The sequence below is a fragment of the Haliotis rubra genome, unplaced genomic scaffold, assembly GCF_003918875.1.
Source record: "Haliotis rubra isolate DU_JTF1 unplaced genomic scaffold, ASM391887v1 Scf1252, whole genome shotgun sequence".
NCBI lineage: Eukaryota > Metazoa > Mollusca > Gastropoda > Lepetellida > Haliotidae > Haliotis > Haliotis rubra.
The window spans coordinates 174,866-200,545 of NW_025765173.1; the positions used below are offsets into that span (position 1 = coordinate 174,866).

The 25,680-nt window shown below is 37.7% G+C and overlaps 2 protein-coding genes across 2 annotated transcripts; both read left to right on the forward strand.

The window, feature by feature from the left end:
- Positions 1–378: 378 nt before the first annotated feature.
- Positions 379–5,694, forward strand: LOC124266398. The gene is made up of 3 exons (XM_046701208.1): positions 379–675; positions 4,710–4,859; positions 4,990–5,694. Exons 1-3 carry the CDS (start codon positions 459–461, stop codon positions 5,214–5,216), a joined length of 594 nt encoding a protein of 197 aa, XP_046557164.1. The 5' UTR covers positions 379–458; the 3' UTR covers positions 5,217–5,694.
- A 1,762-nt stretch (positions 5,695–7,456) lies between these two features.
- LOC124266399 lies at positions 7,457–16,657 on the forward strand. The gene is made up of 3 exons (XM_046701209.1): positions 7,457–7,776; positions 10,889–11,038; positions 16,065–16,657. The coding sequence occupies exons 1-3, from the start codon at positions 7,539–7,541 to the stop codon at positions 16,493–16,495; spliced, it is 819 nt and encodes a 272-aa protein (XP_046557165.1). The 5' UTR covers positions 7,457–7,538; the 3' UTR covers positions 16,496–16,657.
- The last annotated feature ends 9,023 nt before the right edge of the window (positions 16,658–25,680 follow it).

Here is a 25,680-nt window from a genome sequence, read left to right on the forward strand (position 1 = left end):
TTGACACAAGCCAGTTAGTTTCTGTATCCAGGTGACAATTAAATTGCACTGTACGAAAAAACAAGATACGTTAGCCATGTGCACGTTATGTAACCTGCATGCCAAATCATGAGATTATCAGCCTTTAACAACCACTAAGATGACACTCATTACGGCCTAGTGTCAGTATGTCAACATCGAGGCTTCTGGCAGAGGTTTACATTACGATTCCAACAATAATATTTATTTATAGTGATAAATACCAAACATAATTTTTCATAACGTCTTTTAGGATAGTGGGACTTTAATTTACTGACCTCGTTTTGACCGTTTTCACTATTTGACTCGCGCAATGACGCATGTAAGGATAATCGATAAACAAGACTGCATCAGTGCCAGTTGTTGCAATGTAGTTGCATTTTCACTTTCAATGATATCTTTACGCAAGAGAGCTTATACCCTATGTAGACAATTCCGAAATGCCACACTGGCGAGAAAAGTGCCACACGTACCATCTTGGGACTGTATGCACGACCCTGGGTTGTCTCGGGTATCTCATAACGTTTAGTGTACCCACGTGGAAACAGACTTACTTATACCACACCGTCGACTCCCAACAGAGGATGTACACCACGTCTGGCCTCTGGCTTCAGTGCGTCGGATGGACAAGATGCAAACCATTCGTCACGGGGGACAGTAAGTGTATGCGAGGAACCGCATCTGTCGTGTTTCAGGTTTATTTTGGACACTCGATGATGGTTCTACTGTTGAAACTAATATTTTCTATCTACACATCGACATGTACATGTTCATCCCTATTCGATACTGTCACTCGCAAACAGATCACAAGTCATTTCGTAGGTGTAATTTGGATGCCGCCATCTTGGGTTCTATTTATAGTAACGCGAGAGAAGTGGCAATTGTTCTTTTATCTGTATATCTGAAGTAATGACCAGTAACTGTATTCCACGTGAGACGTATTGTAATGTCTTGAGTAAGTTAGGATGGGCCGTCAGCTGTTATATGACAGTTCAATGGGATAGTTGATGGAAAAGCTTAGAAGTAGGCGATCATAATAAATGTGATTTCACCATAATCAATAAATGGACTATTATAAGCTGTATGTCCACGTTCCTCCTTCAGCTGAAGAGGACAAGTTTAAACTAGCTTCAAAAGACTGAGTGTACTCGTCAGGATGCAGACAGTGAATCCTTAGGCCAGAGCCTTTAGAGCTTATGATATTGATAAGATGATATAATCTTCAGAATCGTGTCCATTCCGTCAGCATTATTTCAGATCTTGGTCAAGGGTTACCAATCTTTCATATATGTTGATAACAAACCTATTCTGTATAAATGTTGGTATAACAAGGGAGTTATGTTTGTATCTGACATGTTGACAGCAGAAGGGAAATTTCTATCCTTTGATGACTTTATATATCTATATAAACTCAGAACAAATTTCCTGACCTTTGAAAGGGTCAAACAAGCAATTATTACTTATATGTTAAATGTAAATATTTCAGATTTTTCTCTGAGCATTAAACCGACATACCCTTTTAATTTGTCCAAACTAAAATTCAGTGAAAAAGGTAGAAAATATTTCTATGAAACACTCCTATGCTCTTAATTTAAAACAGAACTCTATAATAGAAACTGGGATAGCTTGAATCTAAATCTCCTACCAAAGGAGTGGGAAATATTTAATATTATCCCATGGAAGTGCACCTATAGCACTGCTCTAAGATGGTTACAATACAGAATTATCCATAATATTCTACCTACAAAACAGTTTTTGTTTAAGATCAAGTACACAGACTCTCCCATTTGCAGTTTCTGTAAATATAACATTGAATCAATTACCCATCTATTTTGGGACTGTGAAATTGTTCAAGATATCTGGAAAAACCTCCAGTCATGGCTCTTAACTGGCTTGAATATTCCGTTATATTTCACAAAACATAATGTTTTACTTGAAATTAAAGGAAAAAATAATAATCCAATTAATGCCATAATACTTGTTGTGAAGCAAGTTATCTTTAGACACAGCAGAATTCAACTGTACCCTTTATCAGTCATGTGAAAAGGGAGATAATTGATGTATTACGACATTACAAAATATGTTTATTCCTCCTCTTGTGGTGTTGACAAATTCTTCTCCTTTTGGCCATCTCTACATGCACTCTTCCAGCACTATGAGGAGAGGGATGAATAATTTTGACTATGTTACATACATACATCAATACATCAATGCATTAATACATACATTAATACATACATCAATACATTAATACATACATTAATACATACATTAATGCATTAATACATACATTAATACATACATTAATACATACACTAATACATACATTAATGCATACATTAATATATACATTAATACATTAATACATACATTAACAATACATACATTAATATATACATTAATACATACATTAATGCATACATTAATACATACATCAATACATACAACAATACATACATAATACATACATACATCCATACATACATTAATACATACATTAATACATACATTAATACATTAATACATTAATACATACATTAATACATACATTAATATATACAATAATACATACATCAATACATTAATACATACATTAATACATACATTAATATATACAATAATACATACATCAATACATTAATACATACATTAATACATACATTAATACATATACATTAATACATACATTAATACATACATAATAATACATTAATGCATTACATTACATAAATACATTAATACATTGCATATATACATACATTAATACATACATTAATACATACATTAATACATACATCAATACATTAATACATACATTAATACATACATTAATACATATACATACATTAATACATACATTAATACATACATTAATACATACATTAATACATTAATACATACATTAATACATACATTAATATACATTAATACATACATTAATACATACATACATTACATTAATACATTAATACATTAATACATTAATACATACATTAATACATACATTAATACATACATTAATGCATACATTAATATATACATTAATACATTAATACATACATTAATACATACATTAATACATACATTAATACATACATTAATGCATACATTAATACATACATTAATACATACATTAATGCATTAATACATACATGAATACATACATCAATACATCAATGTATTAATACATACATTAATACATTAATACATACATTAATACATACATTAATACATACATTAATACATACATTAATACATACATTAATACATACATTAATACATTATGCATACAATACATACATACATAATACATACATTAATGCATACATATATTAATATATACATACATACATACATTAATACATACATTAATACATACATTAATACATACATACATTAATACATTAATACATACATTAATAATACATACATTAATATATACATCAATACATTAATACATACATTAATACATATACATACATTACATACATAATACATACATCAATACATTAATACATACATTAATACATACATTACATAATACATACATTAATACATACATACAAATACATACATTAATACATATTAATACATACATAATACATACATTATACATTAATACATACATAATACATTAATACATATTAAATACATTACATACATACATTAATATATACAATTACATACATACATTAATACATACATTAATACATACATTAATACATAATAATACATACATTAATACATACATTCATACATACATACATCAATACATTAATGCATACATTAATACATACATTAATAATACATACATTAATACATACATTAATACATTAATACATACACATTAATACATACATTAATACATTAATAATACATGCATGCATTAATACATACATTAATACATACATACATTAATACATACATTAATGCATACATTAATACATACATTATAACACACACATACATTAATGCATACATATACATATGCGCACGCACGCACACTATGAAGATATGGTGTATCTGATGGGATTTGCAGACGTTTTTCTATAGAAATATCATTGATTGCTTCTGTATTCTTGTATGTCAGTACAATTGAACCTATCAATGTCATATATTGACTTCATGTACTGAACCTATAAACAAGTGAAAAAATGGTAAATAAAAAAATCACCAAAAAACATCTTTCATATGTGTGATCAGTTATCTGTCTGCCAACTGTGGGCGTGGTCAGAAATCATGTAAAAATTTCTTCGGGACAGGAGTTTCAGGAGTCCGTTATGTTCTACGCGTGAGTGTATATTTTTTCTCAAACATTATATGTGCATTCATTTCAGACACACAAGAATAAGCTATTACTGGTCAAGAGACAATCAAAGTTATGATAGTTGTGTTGCGCCATTCTGTCAGACATTCTCACGACACAAATACGCACATTAAACACACACACTCACACACGCGCGCACGCACATGCACGCACACACTCACACGCACACACTTAAACTTTCAAACAGTCACACACATTTCAGTCAGATGTCGATTGTCCTTTTTCGACAGTATTTTTCACTCGTCAATATTATATCAATTTTGGCAGTGGAAGAGAATGGAGTTCAATCCTCAGTATCAAACTAGAACCGTATGTGTCAATAATTCATTGTATTTGGTATTGACCTGACCTGTTCTGTTTTCAGCTATGTTTCAGAGTGTGAGGTTTGTGGCTATCATGGCGCTCACATTCTCCATCCTTACAGTCTACATCATCTTCCTACACAACTGTACAACATACTCTAAACGACTGCAGTCAGAAAATGCCGTCATCTCCGTCTTCCCTATTTTCCCAGGTAACATACTAATTAGTTTCTTTATAACCTCAGTATTGCAATAGTCACTCTTGAAAGCATAGGTAGCAATATGTTTGTTCCATTTATATACATGATTGTACATTCAGTTTTATATTTTTTGTTCTTTCAGGCCTTCTGTCAATAGCATCGTGTGTACTGTTTCTGGCAAGTCAAGGAACTGTCACGGCTTCGTGGGCCGTGTCTTTAACATTTATCAGTGGTGCGTTATGCATTGGCGGAGGAATGATCATGTTTCTTGGTCTCCATTTCGATAGATGCAGAGCTTCGAGAACTATCAGCGTTAACCACGGTGTAATTGAACTTCATGTGATGGCCCACCTGTCTGTATCTGGCTAACATTGGCACACATGACCAGTACCTTGGTGACCTTATTGGTCACATTACAGTACCTTGGTGACTTGATGTGGTGGCACACCTGTCAGAAACCATGCGATGTCATTTGAGGGCTCACCTTACCGGACCTTGTGACGTCATGTGGTAGCGCACCTGTCAGAAACCATGCAATGTCATTTGAGGGCTCGACTTACCGGACCTTGTGACCTCATGTGGTAGCGCACCTGTCAGAAATCATGCAATGTCACGTACCTTGTGATGTCACATTTATGAATATATGTGTAATTATCGGTGAAATCATTTCATTTTGCAACTATAGAATTAGACCCATCGTATGTTACATTAAACAGAAGGATATGCCGAACGTTACATATAAAGATATCGAATGAAGATGTATGTATGTATGTATGTATGTATGTATGTATGTATGTATGTATGTATGTATGTATGTATGTATGTATGTATGTATGTATGTATGTATGTATGTATGTATGTATGTATTATGTATATGTATGTATGTATGTATGTATGTATGTATGTATGTATGTATGTATGTATGTATGTATGTATGTATGTATGTATGTATGTATATATATGTATGTATGTATGTATGCATGCATGTATGTATGCATGCATGTATAAACTATCTGACTTTTATAAATATATCTATATTAGTCCGACCAATTTCACATCACACACCCTCGTGGACATGCATCATACAAGCATTCATTTACTTACTTTTACACGTTCATACCTTCTTTTTGTAAATCTTACATTATTAGTTATCTGTTGAAATAGAAACAAACCATGCCCTTAATTGTTTATTGTAAATACAGTTTAATATTCGAACATCTAAGCATTGGCGATGTTTGTCAGGAGCAACTAAATGAATTATATAAACCTTGTAGCTCTAAGTATGCCATCAGAGCTGTTTCTTACTGTGGTCTTTTTAACACATAGATTGAGCGTTTACATCATCAGATATCTTGAACATATTGTACCTTGGTTAGATTCCTAACAAGGGTTTTTAGCGATATATGAAGAATACTTTGTTGTACAATTTTACTTACATTGCATGACGTGTATTTTGAATACAAGGGAGTTTGAACTTGTCTGGTGTTTTTGTTGTTTTCCTCAGAAATCATTTATGAAAGTCTGCTAAGTTTGAAAATAATCCACAGTGTTTCTAATTTACGATGAAAATTTCAGTCAGGCTGCTTTAACATATCCGGTTTCGACGGTGTTGTAAAATCACAACCCACCGACTCTACAACCTTACCAATATATGACGCCCTGTTGTCACGTATATCCACACTCTCCTGGTGATTGAGATGACACCCCATCTTGGCACAAAACAGGTGACACTCATTTCCCTTTGGGTTTCTGCACAGAATGCACAGCGTTATCACAAAATTGTATGTCATCGAAAATATGTAACTACCCAGGTCGTAGTGACTGTCAGCGTCATAGTATTCAAGATCATTTAACAAATAAAGCCTCGTGTCAGAACAATATAAACCAATGATTGATAATATGAGCAATTATTAAACTGCATGTTGCTTAAATCAATGGCTTAGGAGCGGTGGGGTAGCCTAGTGGTTAAAGCGTTTGATCGTCACTCCGACGACGTGGGTTCGATTCCCCACATGGATACAATGTGTGAAACCCATTTCTGGTGTCTCCCGCCGTGATATTGTTGGAATATTGTTAAAAGCGGTGCAAACCTAAATTCACTCACTCAATAAGCAATGCCTTAAGATTGTAACGTGTATACCCAAAGTAACACATATAACCATTGACGTCATGGGAAGAGGATAACCATCCATTGATTCACGTAACGTCATCGTATCACAGTTCAATAAGGACAGAGCCATAAGGCGGAGGCTAAAGGTAGTTAAACATGGTATCAATGATACAATGCGCCATTCAAATGGAACAATTCATGACTCAGAATTATTGCCAACATATGAATCAATTAGATTATTTATGTGATTACAAATACCAATGAAATTCCAAGGACGATTTCAACACATGTGATATCGGCGTTGAATGATTAGTTATTTCAAATGTCCTTTTATGAAACTAGTAAAGAGGAAGAATTTTGTCACATTAATGCATTGATGTTAGGTTGTTTATTCAGCCGGTGAATTGAACCCATCTAGGGCCAAGCTTGCGAGTGTTATTACAGTATGGAGTGAAATATCAATACCTATATAATACATTCATGCAAACAGACACACCAGCTGTTGTCGATCCTGTACACTTACGCTAGTATTTTGAGAAGCTATTCGGACCATTCTCCATGTAGATTGAGACAGTTTAGCGATGCCTCACTGGGTAGACAAGTGCCGGACATACCGTCTAGGTGTAGTGTGCACCGTCCTGGGATTTCTCGGATATGTCCTGGCATTCAGCCTGCCCTCCTGGAGCCACGTGTTGGTATATTTTGGCGATATAGACACTGTACAGTATGATCAAGGGGAGTATGTGAATGGAGGGCTATGGCTGCACTCGTGTGAAGGGTTGTCCAACTGCCAACCATTTAACGTTACACAGCAGACAGGTGAGTCGGAATGGATGATGTCACAACTACTCTGTGAATATAGCAAATGTACGTGCACTGACGTTTGAATAATGAATCAGTTGTATATTTTATCAAATATCACAGAATACTTTCATTCAATGTTTTTATTCTTGGCAAACAGTGAAGGTGTAGTATGCCTGTTTCTTCTAACAATGCGTTATGTATGGGCAATATTTTCCAACTCTTAGGGTTTTATTTCCATACTGCATATCAGCTATTAAATAGGACTGAATTGAGTTAATATAATTATTTAGACACAAAAAAAGCACAAATTACAGAAAGGAACTTAGAAAGGTCGGTCTTAACGAGTTCATTCAGTTATAAGGTACCATATTTTAGGTAAGGGGGGTAATTTGATATTTTGTTGGGATTATCAGTTTACACCATAACATCAACTCACAACGAGATAGCAAGTGATATATAAAAGGTAATGTAGTAATTATTAACAAGGTGACAGCTTGATTGTCAAAAGGACAAGTGACACAAATCACCAGAAATGGGCTTCACACATTGTACCCATGTTTGGAATCGAACTCGAGCGAACGCTTTAACCACTTGGCTACCCACCGCCCTCATGTCGGAACAGCAACGTGCTTCATTGTCATATATATTTCAGAAAACAATTTCTCACCTTTTGTGACAATAGAGAGAGAGAGAGTTGGGTTTGTGGACATAGTGTTTTGTTATAATTACATTAACAGAAGAATGATGCTCTTATATTTCAATGACATATAGAAGTTATTCTACTGTACAGTTTACCTTCAGATTTGAAAACAAACCTTTAATATGCATCCTGTATGTAATTTAAGTCAGGCTGATGATTTGCCCCACCCCACCTGTCTCCCCACCCCATCCACCCTAGCAGAATTTGTGTTTGGAAATAACGTCATTCTATAACCATTCTGTATCCATAAGAATATCCGGCCCCTTTCACCATTACAATTTAGGGATCCCTCACACAACAGTAATTCTAAATGATTTACCGTTCGTTACCAGGAAGCTTTATCAGATTTTAGCCATGCAGGTGATATATGTACACTCAGGTCACCCAGAGACGTATTATCAGATAAGAGACACACGTGGCTGTGTTGCTTAACCACGAAACTATGGTATACTTTTTCACATTGAGAACATGGACATACTTACTCTTTTCACGAACACTCCGTGTCATCTCTTGATTTTCAGTGATCCATGCATACCTTTCACCGCTATTTTGCCTGTTGTACCCATTTAATCTGTGACTAAATATTCTGAATATATATTTAACTATTGTGTCAATATATAAGTCTGGCAAGACCGATGTTTGACGTACACTCAAACAAAGAACAAATTAGATTATGTGACTAAATAATTGAATGTTTTCTACATCATGGTACAAATCGACGAGTATATAGATATCCTGTTTGTATGTCTGGTTCACATGTGCCGAGATAACGTCCTCCCTACCTAATGTCATTTACGGTATGGAGGTCAGCCTGACCCGTCAGAATCAATACAGCCCAGTAGGATACTGAAGTACTGTCGAGGATATGTCACACATGCAGTGCACTGCTAAGAGTGTATCTAATGGATACATTGGTCCTACGTTATCGCATGTTACGTACTGACACTATAGAACTATAAGGTATAATACACTGTAAACCATTCGAAGTTTAAACATTATTTACAACTAAACACCCCAATTTTAGTTTTGAAATTTTAAAGAATTAAAATAAAATATTGAAGCATCAGATGACTACTATCAGATTGATAAATATGAAATACAGAATAGTCTTTTCTAAATTCTTAAAGGACAAATAGTTTTGGAATACTTGACTGTTTTACTATCAATTACAATGTTTTTCAATATCTCTTTCTCTTTAACGATCGACATATAAAATTCAGAATGTAACACCATAAGAAAGAGACATTGAACAATATTTGTGTTTGCTGTGAGCAATGGAAGTGGCAATGTAGACAAGTTGTGAATGTTCTGTTAATGACCTCTTTTGCTGAAAGTCGAAAAAGTCAAGTGTGAAGCCCATTTCACCAGTCTCCGGTATCTGCCGAAACACATGTATGTTGTGTGTTAATGACCTCTTTTCCTGAAAGTAAAAGTGCGCAGTGGTGCGCTGTGCCCTTTGTTCTGAAAGTTTATTACTTAAAAGTTGACCATTGAAACTCTCGTGAAAACGGATGGGAATGAACTGTCAACTGTTTCTATTAATTGGACGGTGTTGAGTGTATTTTCTCGTAATTGAAATTTTTGTCTCGTTTTTTACATTATTTTCTCGTTGCCTCGAATATTTTCTCGTTGCTTCAGGTTTCTTTCAATAATCTGAAATTTCGAGCATTTACTCGTTGCTTCGAGTATTTTCTCGTCCCTTCAATTGATTTCTCCTTGCTTCGATTAATCTCTCGTTGCTTCAGGTTTCTGTCAATAGCTTGAAATTTCGAGCATTTACTCGTTGCTTCGAGTCTTTTCTCGTCCCTTCAAGTGATTTCTCGTTTCTTCAATTAATTTGAATTAATTCGTTGCTTCAAGTTTCTTTCAAAAACTTAAAATTTCAAGTTTTTGAAGGATACTTGAAGTAACGAGAAAATACTAGAAGCAACGAGTGCGTTCGCTGAAAAACTATTTTATGCTACAGACGTGTCAGCATTAGGGTTTCACACGATCAATCCTGTACAATGGACGTTGACCTAGGACGTAAAGAACAAGCTCAATCGTCGTCTGAGCACAATGAATCACAGACCTTGAAACGTCAAACGTAATATGTTCGCTGCATGCTAACTTCTGCCAGTTCCTCGCATGCCAAAACAATAGCCCTTCCAACATAAAAAATAAACCTTTTTTTATAAAAAAGATATAAATCAGGACTGAAAACTAACACCTGCAATCATTCTGATATGTTTTGGTGATACTTTTCACAGATATTAACGTTCTTACAAAGGATGTTTGTTGTAAACATTTATAGTTTTAATATTTTGTACTAAAGCATATATTTCATTTTCCCCTATGTGTTATGAGCATAGTTGTGCAAACTGCAATATGGAAGACCATCGTTTCTTCTACTGTGATATATATGACAAACGATCTTGATTGTTTCAGTCCTGTTTCACTCAGTGCGATCTTTGGCCAGTGCAACTCTCCTGTTGTTTGTTATATCGCTGGTCCTTATACCAATATACAACTTCACCGGCTACTCCAGATGGCTACAGAAGGAACCTGTACTTGTCTCAATATTTCCTCTTGTCTCAGGTAAGCGATGCCAGTATTCATTGTCTCTTTAGGGAGGTATACAATGGTTAATTTTGTCGGTGTCATACTTCTGGACTGCCATATCTATGTAGTATTAAGGAGTATTGAAACTTGCCCCGCTCTAAATATGTTGCTGTTGAGTGATTTTGGTTACACGTAAACTAAAACAGTATTACATCTCTAGCATTTCGTGTCTGTTTGATGTGGGAGGAAAACCCGAAGTGTTTAGACGTTTACCACTTTGGTGCAAGACATGGGTATAGCAATGGTGCTGGCAAACCCATCACCATAATCAGAGATACATTATATTCGAATCAATGATCACAGGTTTCTGGCGCAGAGAGTTCCGGCACCGATTTAAGCACCATTTCCCCTTTTAACCCAGAAATATAAGGGCATTCAACGTCATTGTCGCGAGGTGTTTAGTCATGAGCGGATATAATCACAGTCATATGTTATGTATTTAGGTATAGCCGACATAGCCGACAGCTAGACTCTTAAAGAATAGGGCAGTTATACTATATGTTATACATATAGCGGGGACAAAGGGCACGTAAAGTCCAAAAGTATACATTGGTTACTATTTATATGTTTTCCTGTATATAACTACAGGGATGTATAAAAATATACAGTACAACCAGAAATTATTGAGAATTTAAAGATTGTAAATTTAAAAAAAAAATTCATTCATTACTCACGTATTAAATGTGAATATTAGCAGAACATAACTCCAGATTTAAAGACAGGTGAACAGTTAGTATTTTGTCAAGTCACCATGGGCAGCAATGCAGGCTTCAATGGAGCGGGGCATACTACTGATCAAAGAAGATAGCAAGTCGTGGTCCATGCTGTCCCAATATCGGACCACCTCTTCTTTCATTTCAGTAATATTTGTCAGATTTCTCTTATTAACACTTTCCTTCATAAGTCCCCAAACATTTTCTATTGGATTTAGGTCAGGGATATAGCTTGGCCAATCTAATAATGTCATATTTTGGGTCCGAAAAAAGCCTGTGAATGCTTTGAACGATGTTTCTATTTCCATAGAACACGTGAGCAGATGGAAGTAAATGTCCCTCGAGAATATCTGCGTACCGCTCACTGTTCATATTCCCTTCAAATACACAAAGGGGCGTTGCCCCTAACACAGATATGCCACCCCACACGTTACATTTCGGACTGTACTTTGGGCGCTGATACAAAGGTTTTTCAGGTTGTTTGGTGTATTATTTCAGTGTATTAGGAAACAGCCACACAGAACTTTCATCTGAGAAAATCACATTGTCCCAGTTAACATTTCTATGCTGTAAGCACCAGTTTAACCTTCGCTCCCTTTGTTCAGGTTTCATGATCGGTGATGGAATTCCTCGACTTTTCTGCCAACCCATTGCATGCAGCTCAGTTCTAATTGTCTCCTTACAGACAGCCACAGTTCCTCTATCAATCATATCCAGCCTTAAGATTTCTTAACTCCTTCGTTTGTTTTTAGAAACAAGAATACCCAGCGCCTCCTTTCATCGACAGTCAATTTTCTGGGCCTCCCTACGCCTCCCTGGTGCTTAATGCCATATCCATTTGCAATATTTTTCAAAACACGATAAACAGAGGACAAAGGGGTGCCGGTTCTACTTGACATCACTTTAGCTGATCTGATGTCCTTGTTATACTACTTAAAATCAACTTCCTCTTCTCTAAATCATCCATACTGAGGATCACTGAAAATGTCGTCTGCTAGCAAATAAACAAAGGGGGACAACTCTTCACAAACAAATGAAAAAGGATTAACGGAGTTGTCTCTCGTGAATGAAACCAAGCACTTGATAGCTGGTCAAGGTTGTTTATACTAGAAATCCAATTAAACATATTTCTAAAACTCTCAATAATTTCTGGTCATACTATATTTCCGATTAACACTTGAGAATGTGTTTGCTGATTTGGGGTGGTGAGGCCCTCTACGCCCTGGGTTTGATTTACAACATGAATATAACGTGTAAGTCCATTGCTGGTGATGTTCATGGAATAGTGCTAAAGGTGACATGAAATAATGTCCAGTGGATTGAATAGCTTAGTTCTTGTTGTTTCCGACCCCAAGTCCATACACTGGTGCACTTTGTTGTCTGAATGGTTGCTTAAAGTTGCTTCCATAAGTATCCATTATACTTATCATACTATTGACATCAGGCACCATAGGTAGCCCAGAAATATCAGAATTTGGGTTTGGAAAGCAAGTTGGTCGCGGTATTTTATTAACTGTAATCAATGTAAATTTAGCACTTTTCCAACTGTACTCGATGATTGCTCGATAAATATCAACCTTAGAAGTAAGGACACAAACAAGTAACATCGTAGTCAAAAAGAAGTAACATCGTACTCACAACAGATTAACATCGTGCTCACAAACAAGTGACATCGCAACTCACAAAAGTAACATCGTACTCACAAACAAATAGCACAGTACTCTCGATCATCTATTTGAAGGGAATGATAAGACAAACAAGTGAAAGCAATATAGTAACATCGTCTCACAAGCACTTAACACTGTACTCAGAAACAAGTAACTTCGCACTCACAAAAGTAACATCGTACACACTCGAAGATCTATACTATGCGTCAGTGATACAGGTTCTAATGATATACAGCACATGTACAGAAAGGTTTCTCAGAAAAAACAAAACTAAGAGTGTCATCATAATGCTTAATGTGTTGACATCGTGCTAACAAACAAGTGACACCGTACTCACACACAAGAAACATCATGCTCGCAAACAAGTAACCTCGTACCCACTCGAAGATCTATTTGTAGGGATTAAGAAGACAAACAAGCGAAAAACAATAATAAAGTGGGATTCGTGTATTTTATGACGATTCGATAACTTTACCCTATGCGAGTCAAACGTAAGTCAAGTTTCACATTGGACATCATACCATAAAGATTAGTATCCATGCATGTTTGTTCAACAGACACTGTCAACAGCCACCGAGATACGTTTAAACAACAGAAAGAAACATAAGGATATATTAAAATACACGTAACCAACACAGTTGTTGAAATTGAATGAAGTCGTATAAAATCGTAAGAGACCTGCACGAGGAAGTAGTTCAGAAGCGTGTATGACAGGTGGGCGTTCAACGTTGCAGCGACCTGCTCAAACATTGAAGTTACATTACTTCAAGTCAACGTTAGTGCTGGAAGTCAAGCGGCGGTGACGTAGATGTTTGAAGTTTACCAATTTGGCAAAAGAGATCATAAAGACTGATATCGACTCGGCAAATTCTGACTTCTAAAAAATGCACTTAAAAAAAGTTCTCTCAACCAGTTGTGTCTTCAATTAGCTTGAACATGGCAACCGCACTTCATGTTATGTGTATTTGCACTTCGTCTACATTGTCTAAATACTTACATGTACGCTATTGTCTGTTGCCTCTATGCAAAACAAGGTTTAAATTCTACTGACCATTTACTTGGAAACGATAGATGGATGCTGTCGAAACATATGCCAAAAATGTGTACGAATCTGTATAATGCATTTCAGAGTAGACATAACTGGTGGGTTATACTGCCACACGTTGAATGCACACACTGAAAAAGAGGAAGCTGAAATTGGAATAAATCAGAATGGGATTCTGCTCCAATCAGCTGTCATCCTGCATGAGACGTCTATAGTGGTTCCTACTGACAAGTCCTCAGACAACATAACCAGTATATGTAAACATCACTACATTAATTGTTTAATCAAAGAGCTTGGTGTACGTGATATACCAAATAATCATACATTTAAGGCTAATATGTTAAATGAGGAAGAAATCTGCCCAAACCATTCATCGGTACTATTTACTTTTGGCTTGACTCAAAAAGCTATGTAAAACTTTCAGACAAGATGCAGTCATCGCTGTGGGCACCAATTGTCCTGCCCACCTTGCAAATCAATGTCTTTATGCATATGAAGTAGAATTTCTGTCGGGTTGGCAAAATGAAACGAGGTAATGTGTCCAAGTTAACATAAGCTTCACGAAAATCAACGATTTAATGCCGTTCAAAAAGCATTAAATGGCCAGTTTCCTTCTATTGATTGACGCACCTGAACCTGAAATACAGGACCAGCACGTGCGTCCAGATTTACATCTATGCATAAAGATTCCGACTGACCCAAAGCTCTTCACGAGACTGTACGACAGAAGGGGTGAATTCAACTTGCCAGCGGTGTACTATACCTTTATGTCGAGCAATATCCCAACAGCTCCCGGTATACATGCCACAGCTGAGGTAGCACCAAGCTTGCACCAGGCTCGCATCATACGATTCTTTCTCAGAAGTTGTTTGATCAAGGTAACAACATTCAAGGCCTTAGTAAAGTTTTCACAAGATATGTGGAAGACATATCATGCATCGGTGACAAGACAGATGTCCAATGCAAGTGCCTATTTTGACTTGTACCATGTGTTTCCGAAGTAAGTTTGAGGATCCGCACCATATACTATTATGAAATGGGTGTTGATTTATGTACGCAATACTCCGGATCGCCTTCCAGACAGGCCGATCCTCTCTGGCTTCTGGTGGAAATGATGATGAATATCAAAGGGGTTAAGTCTATTACATAGAGTAATGGGAAGTTCGGACTTTTAATTCATTTGAAATTCTCGTGTCTATTTGATGACTATAAAACACTCAGTAACAGAACACGTACCCAATAAACCTATGTAAGAGTTGGCTTGTGAGGATCGGATGGGTACTGTATGCGAGCCTATGTACCCCAAGGGGTAATAATGAATGTCATATTCAACATTCAACGCCATCAAATGGACGGATATAGTCATGTTTGACCAAAATCGGCCTCGCTCACTAGCGCATCACAAACTACCCAGGCGCTTGAAAATGCATTTGAAGGGTACATTACCGTTGACCGAGGTAATAAATTAATAATATAGAATAGGAATTAGGGTGTCTATTTGGCGTTTTCTTCTTGTTCTTAATATCATTAATATTTATTGTTGCTGTTTGTTCTTATATTTATTATTATTATTTCAGGATTGGTTGGGGCAACAGCATGTATTACATACATTTTCTGTCAAGAAATCAAGTCCCTCTACTGGGGTGTGGGTGTAGGATGTGCCGGAAGTGCCATGGCTCTCTATGGAGGGATGTTCATGCTGGCTGGACTCCGGAATGACAATCAGTGTCGACGAACAAGAAGAACAAGGCGGAGAAGAAATAACTCAACCGACAATTTTTCTGCAGTACACCAGTGTAGTGCAATGGACGGGAACAGCGTGGTAGCGCCCTTTACCTATTTGCGACCTGCTGGGTCTCAGACTAGTGTGCTGGTGTCTCGCCCGGACCCGCCAGCTCCCTACTCCCTCCCCTACCACCACCCGGACCAAGGACCATCTGTGCACCCCTCAGCCCCACCATACATCGATCCTGTGCCCCAAACTTCGCTCTTTGCTGACCAACATTAATGTCTATAGCTGTATATGTCATGCAGGCAGAATAACTTAATATCAGTGTAGTGAGGGAGTGATTTTAGATTTACGCCGCTTTTAGCAATATTCCAGCAATATCACGGCGGGGAAAACCAGAAATGGGCATAACAGATTGTACCCATGTGGGCAATCGAACCCTAGTGGTTGTAGCGTTCGCTCTTTACGCCAAAGACCCGGGTTCGATTCCCCACACAGTTGGGTACAATGTGTGAAACCAATTTCTGGTCACCTCCGCCGTAATATTGCTGGAATAGTGCTAAAAGCGTCGTATTGCTGGAATACTAAACTAACTCACTCGTGCGGTAGCGCACCTGTCAGAAACCATGAACGTCTTCGGAGACCACAACGTGCCGTACCTTGGTTAATTCATGTGCTGGAACACTTATCAGAACAGTGTTACGTCATGTGAGACCACACCTTACCGTTACCTTGGTGACATCCTGTGGCACAACTGTCAGAAACCGGGAAACGTCATGTCAGTTTTCACCTTACCGTACCTTGGTCACTTTAAATGTTGACAGTAACCAGGTTATCATGTCATGGCACCAATTTCAGGTACTGGGTAACTTGATCACAGACTTAAGAAACCCTTTACCGTCGTGTGATGAAACATGTTTCATTTACTGGATATCTTAATGCGTTGAAACACCTTTCTTTTAACGGGGTACCTTAATGCAATGAAACACCTTCCTTTTAACGGGGTACCTTAAGGACCGTTCATAATTTATGGCTATGGAATGTGTGAGTGATGATGATGATTTAAAGTGGGGACCATTTTGTACTGGGGAGGTAAGGTGGTAATCAATTTTTGTGCACATGTGCTAGTGGGGAGGTCAGCAATTTTGTGGTAGTGGGGGTGTCACTTTCTTTGTACATAGCTTTTAGACTTTTAGGGGCTCATTCACATTGTACATGCTCATCCATAAAAATTCATTGATAGAAATAGAAAGATATTATGTTATATTAAACAGAAACTAATGTCGAATGTTACATATAAAGATGCTGATAAAGATTGGAGTCCTTGGTGGTTAGAATGTATCGTCTATGTAACCAAGCACAACGTATACACATAGCTCATCATCTCCACCAGGTACGAGGTAGTAATCATAAAGACACTGGATGGATGTATGTATGTATGTATGTATGTATGTATGTATGTATGTATGTATGTATGTATGTATGTATGTATGTATGTATGTATGTATGTATGTATGTATGTATGTATGTATGTATGTATGTATGTATGTATGTATGTATGTATGTATGTATGTATGTATGTATGTATGTATGTATGTATGTATGTATGTATGTATGTATGTATGTATGTATGTATGTATGTATGTATGTATGTATGTATGTATGTATGTATGTATGTATGTATGTATGTATGTATGTATGTATGTATGTATGTATGTATGTATGTATGTGCATTTCAAAAAGTGAAATGAGAACTATTTCTTACAGTGGCCTCTTTAAAGCCTGGATTGAGCGTTTGTATCATCAGATATGCCTTGGACATATTGTACCTTGGATTTAGGTCGGGTTTCTGAATGGCAAGTACTTAGAGGTTCTATAGACGATATGTGAAGAATTATATTTTGTATATCAATTTTACTTTAATCTGTTGGTCTGTGGTCTGTTTTCACATAGATTGAGCGTTTACATCATCAGATATACCTTGAACATATTCTACCTTGGTTAGATTCCTAACAAGGCTTTTTAGGCGATATGTGACGAATTGTATGCTGTATATCAATTTTACTTACATAGTTATATCACATGACTTGTATTGTGAATACAAGGGAGTTTGAACTTGTCTGGTGTTTTTGTTGTTGTCCTCAGATGTCATTTATGAAGTCTGTTATGAAAATAATTCACAGTCTTTCTACAATGAAAATTGCAATGCCATCAGTCAGGTTGCTTTTCCCACATCCGGTCTTCACGGTGTTGTAAGTCACAAATCACCGAGTCTACATCCTTACCAATAATATGACGCCTTCATCTCACGTACATCCACACTCTCCTGGCGATATAGTGATTGAGATGACATCCCCTCTTGGCACAACACAGGTGACACTCATTTCCTTTGGGGTTTAAGCAGTGAAAGCCCACTGTCCGCCGCAACATGCATATAAATGTCACCGAAACATATTTACTGAACAAGCCAGATCGTTTTGACTCTCAACATCTGATCGTTTTGGCTCTCAGCGTCAGATAATTTTGACTCTCAACATCTGATCATTTAACTCTCAGCATCAGAACGTTTTGACTCTCAACATCTGATCGTTTTGACTCTCAGCGTTAGATCGGTTTGACTCTCAGCGTCAGAATATTCGAGATCATTTAAGAAGTAAACCTCATGTCAGATCAAAATATACCAATGATTGATATATGAGCAATTACAAAATCTCATGTTACATTTTAATCAATGACTTAGGAACTGTGGGGTTGCCTAGTAGTCAAAGCGTTCGATCGTCACTCCGAAGACTCGGGTTCGATTCCCTACATGGGTACATTTCTGGTGTCCCCCGCCGTGGTATTGCTGGGCTATTGCTAAAAGCATCGTAAAAAGTAAATTCACTCGCTCATTCACTAAATAGTGACTTAAGATTGTAACGTGCATTCCCAAAGTAACGCATATATCCCTTAACGTCATGGGAAGAGGATAACCATCCACTGAATCACGTAACGTCATCGTATCAAAGTTCAACAAAGACAGAGCCATAAGGCGGAGGCTAATTGTAGTTAAACAGTGTATCAATGATACAATGCGCCATTCAAATTGCACAATTCATGACTGAATTATTGCCAACATATGAATCAGTTAGATTATTTTAATCGTTTTTGTGTTTGTGTGATTACGAACACCAATGAAATACCAATGACGATATCAACACATGTTGAATGACGATCAATTGTATTTCCAATGTTCTTTCATGAAACTAGTAAAGGGGAAGAATTTTGTCCCATTAATTAATGTGTCATAGTCTGATTTAGGACAGTCATTGATCAAATATTTCCAAAGGCTAAAAAGTATGTAATCAAAACATGTGAGACTTAATTGTAATTATTTATATGACGCTAATCTGCATTCTAAATCCTTATCATCACCACACTGTAATTGACTTGTTAGCCAACCCGTACCACGCTATGACTTTCATTAATGAATGTATATGACATTTATAGCCTTAATTGGTCATCTTCTTTGGCCTTGTCTACCATAGCATCAACTGGTCCAAGAAAGTGCTATTGTTTCTTTATCATGTCCATTGGTAACTCTTCGTCTCTCCATTGTTGTCTTTAACTATTTATTATATACCCATGTAAACTTCGGATAGTTATACAGGGGTGCAATACGGATGATGTGGTTAAATTCCGTATTGTAACCCAGATTCCGTATTGAACCCCTGCCGGTTCTACTTTCTCCGAGCTCGGATCGATTTTAAAAGTCGAATAGCTTGTTCGTTCCTTCATACAAGTTTGTATGTATGAAAATATGAATCAGTTTCGTTAAAATGGTGCCAATGGTGCCTATGGTAAGTTGTGAAAGTGGGACTTGATTCATGACGTCATGCGGAGGCTTGTATGATCTAGGTCAGTCGGGTGATCCGCCCACGCGCGGAGTGATACTTAATGTCAAACTAACCTGAATGCCGAAGTATCGAAAGGCGTGAAAATAAGTATCGCTACGATATAATTTGTTTTGTATTGAACGAGAAGATGTCATGAGAGAAGATGTTTCTCTGCTCCCATGACATCTCGTTGCTCCCATGACATCTCGTCCAATACAAAACATCCAAATGCACTAGTATGACGTTCTATGTATACATATGTTCATATCTATACTGCAACCACGGTATTCCCACTGCCTGTGCAGGGACGTCCGCGAGCAGGATAATGTCGCTCGTAGGAAACGCCCAGGGGTTGAGCCGGAACCCCGCTCACGTCATTTATGTTTGAGCCTGTAACCCGACTACATTGCTGTCTTGTGTATTTGTTTATATCATGTATTGTGTAACGAACTAAAGAAGTTTGCACTCAACCTATCACTTCGTCAACATACTGTTCGTCTGAATTATACGCTGGTTCCCTAGGCGACACATATCTAAGCGTTGAAAAATGCATTGGTTTTAGGTTGTCTATTCAGCGGTGAATTGAACCCATCTAGGGCCAAGCTTGCGAGTGTTATTACAGTATGGAGTGAAATATCAATACTTATATAATACATTCAAGTCAAAGGCAAAGATATTTATTGTACTTAAGGCCTCCGGCCCATATACAAGTAATACAAGTATATATACAACACATGTTACAGACATTTCACAAAGAAATTACAGTTCAGATAAGATATTGCTTCTAAGGAAAACAGCATGTTTTACATAAAGCGCAAAATTACGTATTACATTTTCATTTTTGGAGGATAGAATGGAAGCAAAGGCAGATGAAGGATATTTTAACAGGTAATTATTTGGGATATATTTTTTTCTTAAATCAGCATAATGTGGGCATACAAAAGCGAAGTGAATTTCATCTTCTATAGCTGAGTTACATAATGGACATATCCTTAAACGTCTCTCTATTGAAAATCGTCTGCCCTTATTTACTGATAAGTCAAACAAGCCCAATCGAAAATTGACAAGTGTGGGTCTGATTTTTTTAGTTGTCAATACAGATAGATATAGTTCTGGTTGAATTAAGCTCTTATTTGATCTATACAACTGGTATCTTGAACTATTGTCTGGACAGGAATAGACACATATCTAAGCGTTGAAAAATGCATTGGTTTTAGGTTGTCTATTCAGCGGTGAATTGAACCCATCTAGGGCCAAGCTTGCGAGCGTTATTACAGTATGGAGTGAAATATCAATACCTATATAATACATTCATGTAAGCAGACACACCAGCTGTTGTGGATCATGTACACCTACACTATTATTTTGACCATTTTCCATGAAGAATGAGACAGTTTTAGCGATGCCACACTGGGAAGACAAGTGCCGCACATACCGTCTAGGTGTAGTGTGCACCAACCTTGGGTTTCTCGGATTCCCACCTGGAGCCACGTGTTTGTGTATGTTGATATAGACACTGTACAATATGATGAAGAATGGAGGGCGTCGGCACTCGTGTGAAGGGTTGTCCAACTGCCAACCATTTAACATTAGACTCCTCAGAGTTACATTTTCATACTGCATATCAGCCATTAAATAGGACTGATTTAAGCTAAATCATATCATCTATTTAGACAGAATATATTAGCATAACTTACAGAAGGAACATATAAGGTCGGTCTTAACGGTTACAACACGATAGGAAGTGATATAGAAAAGGTAATTTAGTAGTTTACTGAAAAGGTGACAGCGTGATTGTCAAAAGACCAAATGGCACAAGTCACCAGAAATGGGCTTCACACATTCTACCCATGTTTCACCAACAGGCTTATTCTTAGATAAGTGAGTGAGTGAGGTTAGTTTTACGCCGCACTCAGCAATATTCCAGCTATATGGCGGCGGTCTGTAAATAATCGAGTCGGGACCAGACAATCCAGTGAACAACAGCATGAGCATTGATCTGCGCAAGAGATTGTGGTCATAAGAGATACAGACTACCATCAGCCTGACCTACAGGATCAATACAGCCCAGTACAATACACGATCAATACAGGCATTGAAGTACTGTCAAGGATATGTCACAGAACCAGGTTCACTGCTATTGTTTATCTAATGGATACATTGATCATACGTTATCGCATGTTACGTACTGACGCTAGAGATACAATACAGTGTAAACGATTCAAAGATTAAGCATTATTTACGACTAAACACACACTTTTTAATCTTGAAATTTTAAAGATTGAAACTGAAATATTGAAGCCTCAGAGTGACTCCCATCAGATCGCTAAATACGAAATACAGAATATCCTGTTTAAGGACAAACAGTGTTGGAAATAACTATTATAATATATCAATTACAATGTATGTAATGATATCCTTTTAGACCATTCTCTTTGACGTCCGAAGGATAAAATTCAGAATGTAACACCATAAGACAGAGACACTGAACAATATTTGATTGTTGGAGCAATGCAAGTGGCAATGTATACATGTTGTGAATGACCTCTTCCGCTGAATGTTAACGTCAAAGCTTGCGAATGACCAGTCTCTGTTATCTGCCGAAGGACGATAGGCATACTTTAAGGAATTTCAAAGTTGACATTTGGGGATCGATAGTGCGTAATACATTCAAGATTTGTCAAACATTCATTCACTCGACAAGGCATACTGAGCTGGAATTGAGGGAGTCTGTCCCCTTGTCAAACAATTTTAAGACATGTTCGTTGACCAATGACGTTGACGTACATGTCTTCCTTGCCAATCCCGGCATGTTGAGTTGGAGAAGGCCTTGGCCAGACGCTGGCCATTGCATAGCAACATATGGATGTTGTGCTATTGGAGGTGAGCATTGACGATTCGTGCACTGTAAAACGATTGCCGCATTGAAAGACTAAACGTTGACCCACACGCCTTGCAAACAAGACAACGAAGGGTGTGAACTGAAGTTCCGATAGTAATAATACGTGGCGTTCCTTTGTTACCTCACACCTCAAGCCTGGTGCACAGGGCGTGGTAACGCAAAACAACTGGCGTCAAAGTATATACTGTCCTTGTAGGGGCATAGCATAACAGCAAACGGCTGAAACCACTCAACACACCAACGTTCGTCTCAGGACGAACTCAACAATGCCCACTGTATGTCCGTACCCCTATTAAAACTATGCACGCATTTCAAGCTCAGGACTGAAACCCAACACTCGTATGTGGAACGTGCACCTGCAATCATTCAGATATGTTTTGGTGATACCTTTCACAGACATTAACGTACTTACAAAGGATGTTTGTTTATAAAGATTTATCATTCTTTTATTTGGAACTATATGTCAGTATACCCTATTTGTAAAGGGTATTGTTGTGCAAACTGCAATATGGAAGCCATAGTTTCTTTTACTGTGAAATATATGAAATGCAATCTTGATTGTTTCAGTTGCGTTTCACATCGTGCGATTTATGGCCACTGCAACTCTCCTGCTGTTGACCACTGCAACTCTCCTGTTGTTTGTTATATCACTGGTTCTTATACCAATATACAACTTCACCGGCTACTCCAGATGCCTGCAGAAAGAACCTGTTCTTTTCTCAGTATTTCCTCTTGTCTCGGGTAAGCGAGCCCAAGATTAATTGTCTGTTTAGGGATGTATACAATATTTAATTTTGTCAGTGTCATATCTCTGAATTGCCCGTTCTATGTAACATTAAGGAGTATAGAAACTTGCCCCGTTCTAACATTGGCTCTATTGACTGATTTTGGTTAAACGTGACCTTAAACAGTATTACATCTCTAGCATTTCGTGTCTGTTTGATGTGAGAGGAAAACCCGAAGTGTTTAGACGTTTACCACTTTGGTGCCAGACATGAGTATAGCAATGGTGCTGACAAACCTATCACCATAATCAGAGATACATTATATTCGAACCAACTTCACAGGTTCCTGGCACTTCCAAGGCACAGATAGTTCCGGCGCCGAAGCGATTTATCCACCAGTGCCTCTTTTTCAACCCGGAAATACAGGGGCATTCTACGTCATCCAAATCCAAAAGCACCATTATACATTGGCTACTATTTTATGTATTCCTGTATAACACTACATGGATGTAGTAGATTAATACTTGGGAATGTGAGCGCTGATTTGGGGCGGTGGGGTGGCCTAGCGGTTGAAGTGTTCGTTTTCCGTCGTCACCTCGAAGCCCTGGGTTTGATTTACAACATGAATGTAACGTGTAAGTCCATTTGTGGTGATGTTCATAGAATAATGCTAAAGGTGACGCAAAACAATGTTCATTGGGTTGAATAGCCCTTGTAGTTTTCGACTCCGATTTCATACACGGGTGCACTTTGTTGTTTGAATGGTTGCCTAAATTTACATCCATTCCGACAAATTCTAAGTATGCCATGCTATTGAAATCAGAGGTCATCAGAGGTATCCCAGAACTTTCGGAACGTGGGTTTGCGAAAGCCAGTTGGTCGCGATATTTCCCTAACTGTAATCAATGTATACTAGGCACATAAAAAAACTGTGCATACAAAAATGTAAAATCTAAATTTATCAAACCTGTGTAGACACATAAGGATTTAAACTCAGAGATTAGTGACATGTATCCAACATGCATGCACGTGCCACGTTCCGTGACGTCAGTGGGTTCGTCCTTGAGACGTGCAATACGTTGTTGCACGTGCATTCCGGGAAAGAGAAACAGAGCAAATGAATGCCACACAATACTGTCTTTTTGGAAAGCTCAACCCCTGCCCTTGCGATCGTTCAAAAAATTAAACGGCTATTGAAACGCATAGCATGCCAAGGCTCACGTCTGCACAACGTCATGAGGCCATTGGGATGGTCCGTGGGGGAATGTCTCAACGACAAGTGGCTGCACATTTCCACTGCCACCGGAACACCATTTCTGCACTGGTGAGACGCTACCAGAAAACAAATGACGTCATCGATCGGCCACGTTCTGGACGTCCACGTGTAACAACGCCAAGACAGGACATATGGATAAGGGTGACCCATCTTCGCCACAGGTTTCAGACTGCAGTGATGACTGCCCGAACCATCCCAGGACTTCGACGTATCCACCCCAACACAGTTCGACAACGTTTACGTCATCACGGGATCAGACCACGACGTCCCGCCATACGGCCTATCCTGACACAACGTCATCGACAAGCTCGCCGAATATGGTGCCGAAATCATGTCCGCAGACCCTTGTTGTGGTGGAGAAATGTTGTTTTACAGATGAGTCCAGGTTTAACATTTCCCATAGTGATGGATGTCAACGTGCCTATAGACGCGTGGGAGAACGTTATGCACAGGCCTGTGTCTTGGAGAGGAATCGTTTTGGTGATGGTTCCGTGATGATTTGGGGTGGAATAACAGCACGCCAAAGAACTCCTTTGGTGATTGCTCAGGGCAACTTAACTGGTGTGGGCTACAGGGATCAGAATCTTCGACCAGTGGCAATTCCTTTTCTGCAACGTCATGGCCCTGGGTTAACATTCCAACAGGACAATGCCCGCCCTCATACGGCAAGGGTTGATATGGATTTC

Excerpts from the sequence above, each read along its gene's own strand:
- LOC124266399 (XM_046701209.1), top strand. The coding sequence starts at position 7,539 with ATGCCTCACTGGGTAGACAAGTGCCGGACATACCGTCTAGGTGTAGTG. Across the intron at positions 7,777-10,888 it reads TAACGTTACACAGCAGACAG|TCCTGTTTCACTCAGTGCGA; the intron begins GTGAGTCGGAAT and ends TGATTGTTTCAG. Across the intron at positions 11,039-16,064 it reads AATATTTCCTCTTGTCTCAG|GATTGGTTGGGGCAACAGCA; the intron begins GTAAGCGATGCC and ends TTATTATTTCAG.
- LOC124266398 (XM_046701208.1), top strand. The coding sequence starts at position 459 with ATGCCACACTGGCGAGAAAAGTGCCACACGTACCATCTTGGGACTGTA. Across the intron at positions 676-4,709 it reads ACCATTCGTCACGGGGGACA|CTATGTTTCAGAGTGTGAGG; the intron begins GTAAGTGTATGC and ends TTCTGTTTTCAG. Across the intron at positions 4,860-4,989 it reads CGTCTTCCCTATTTTCCCAG|GCCTTCTGTCAATAGCATCG; the intron begins GTAACATACTAA and ends TTGTTCTTTCAG.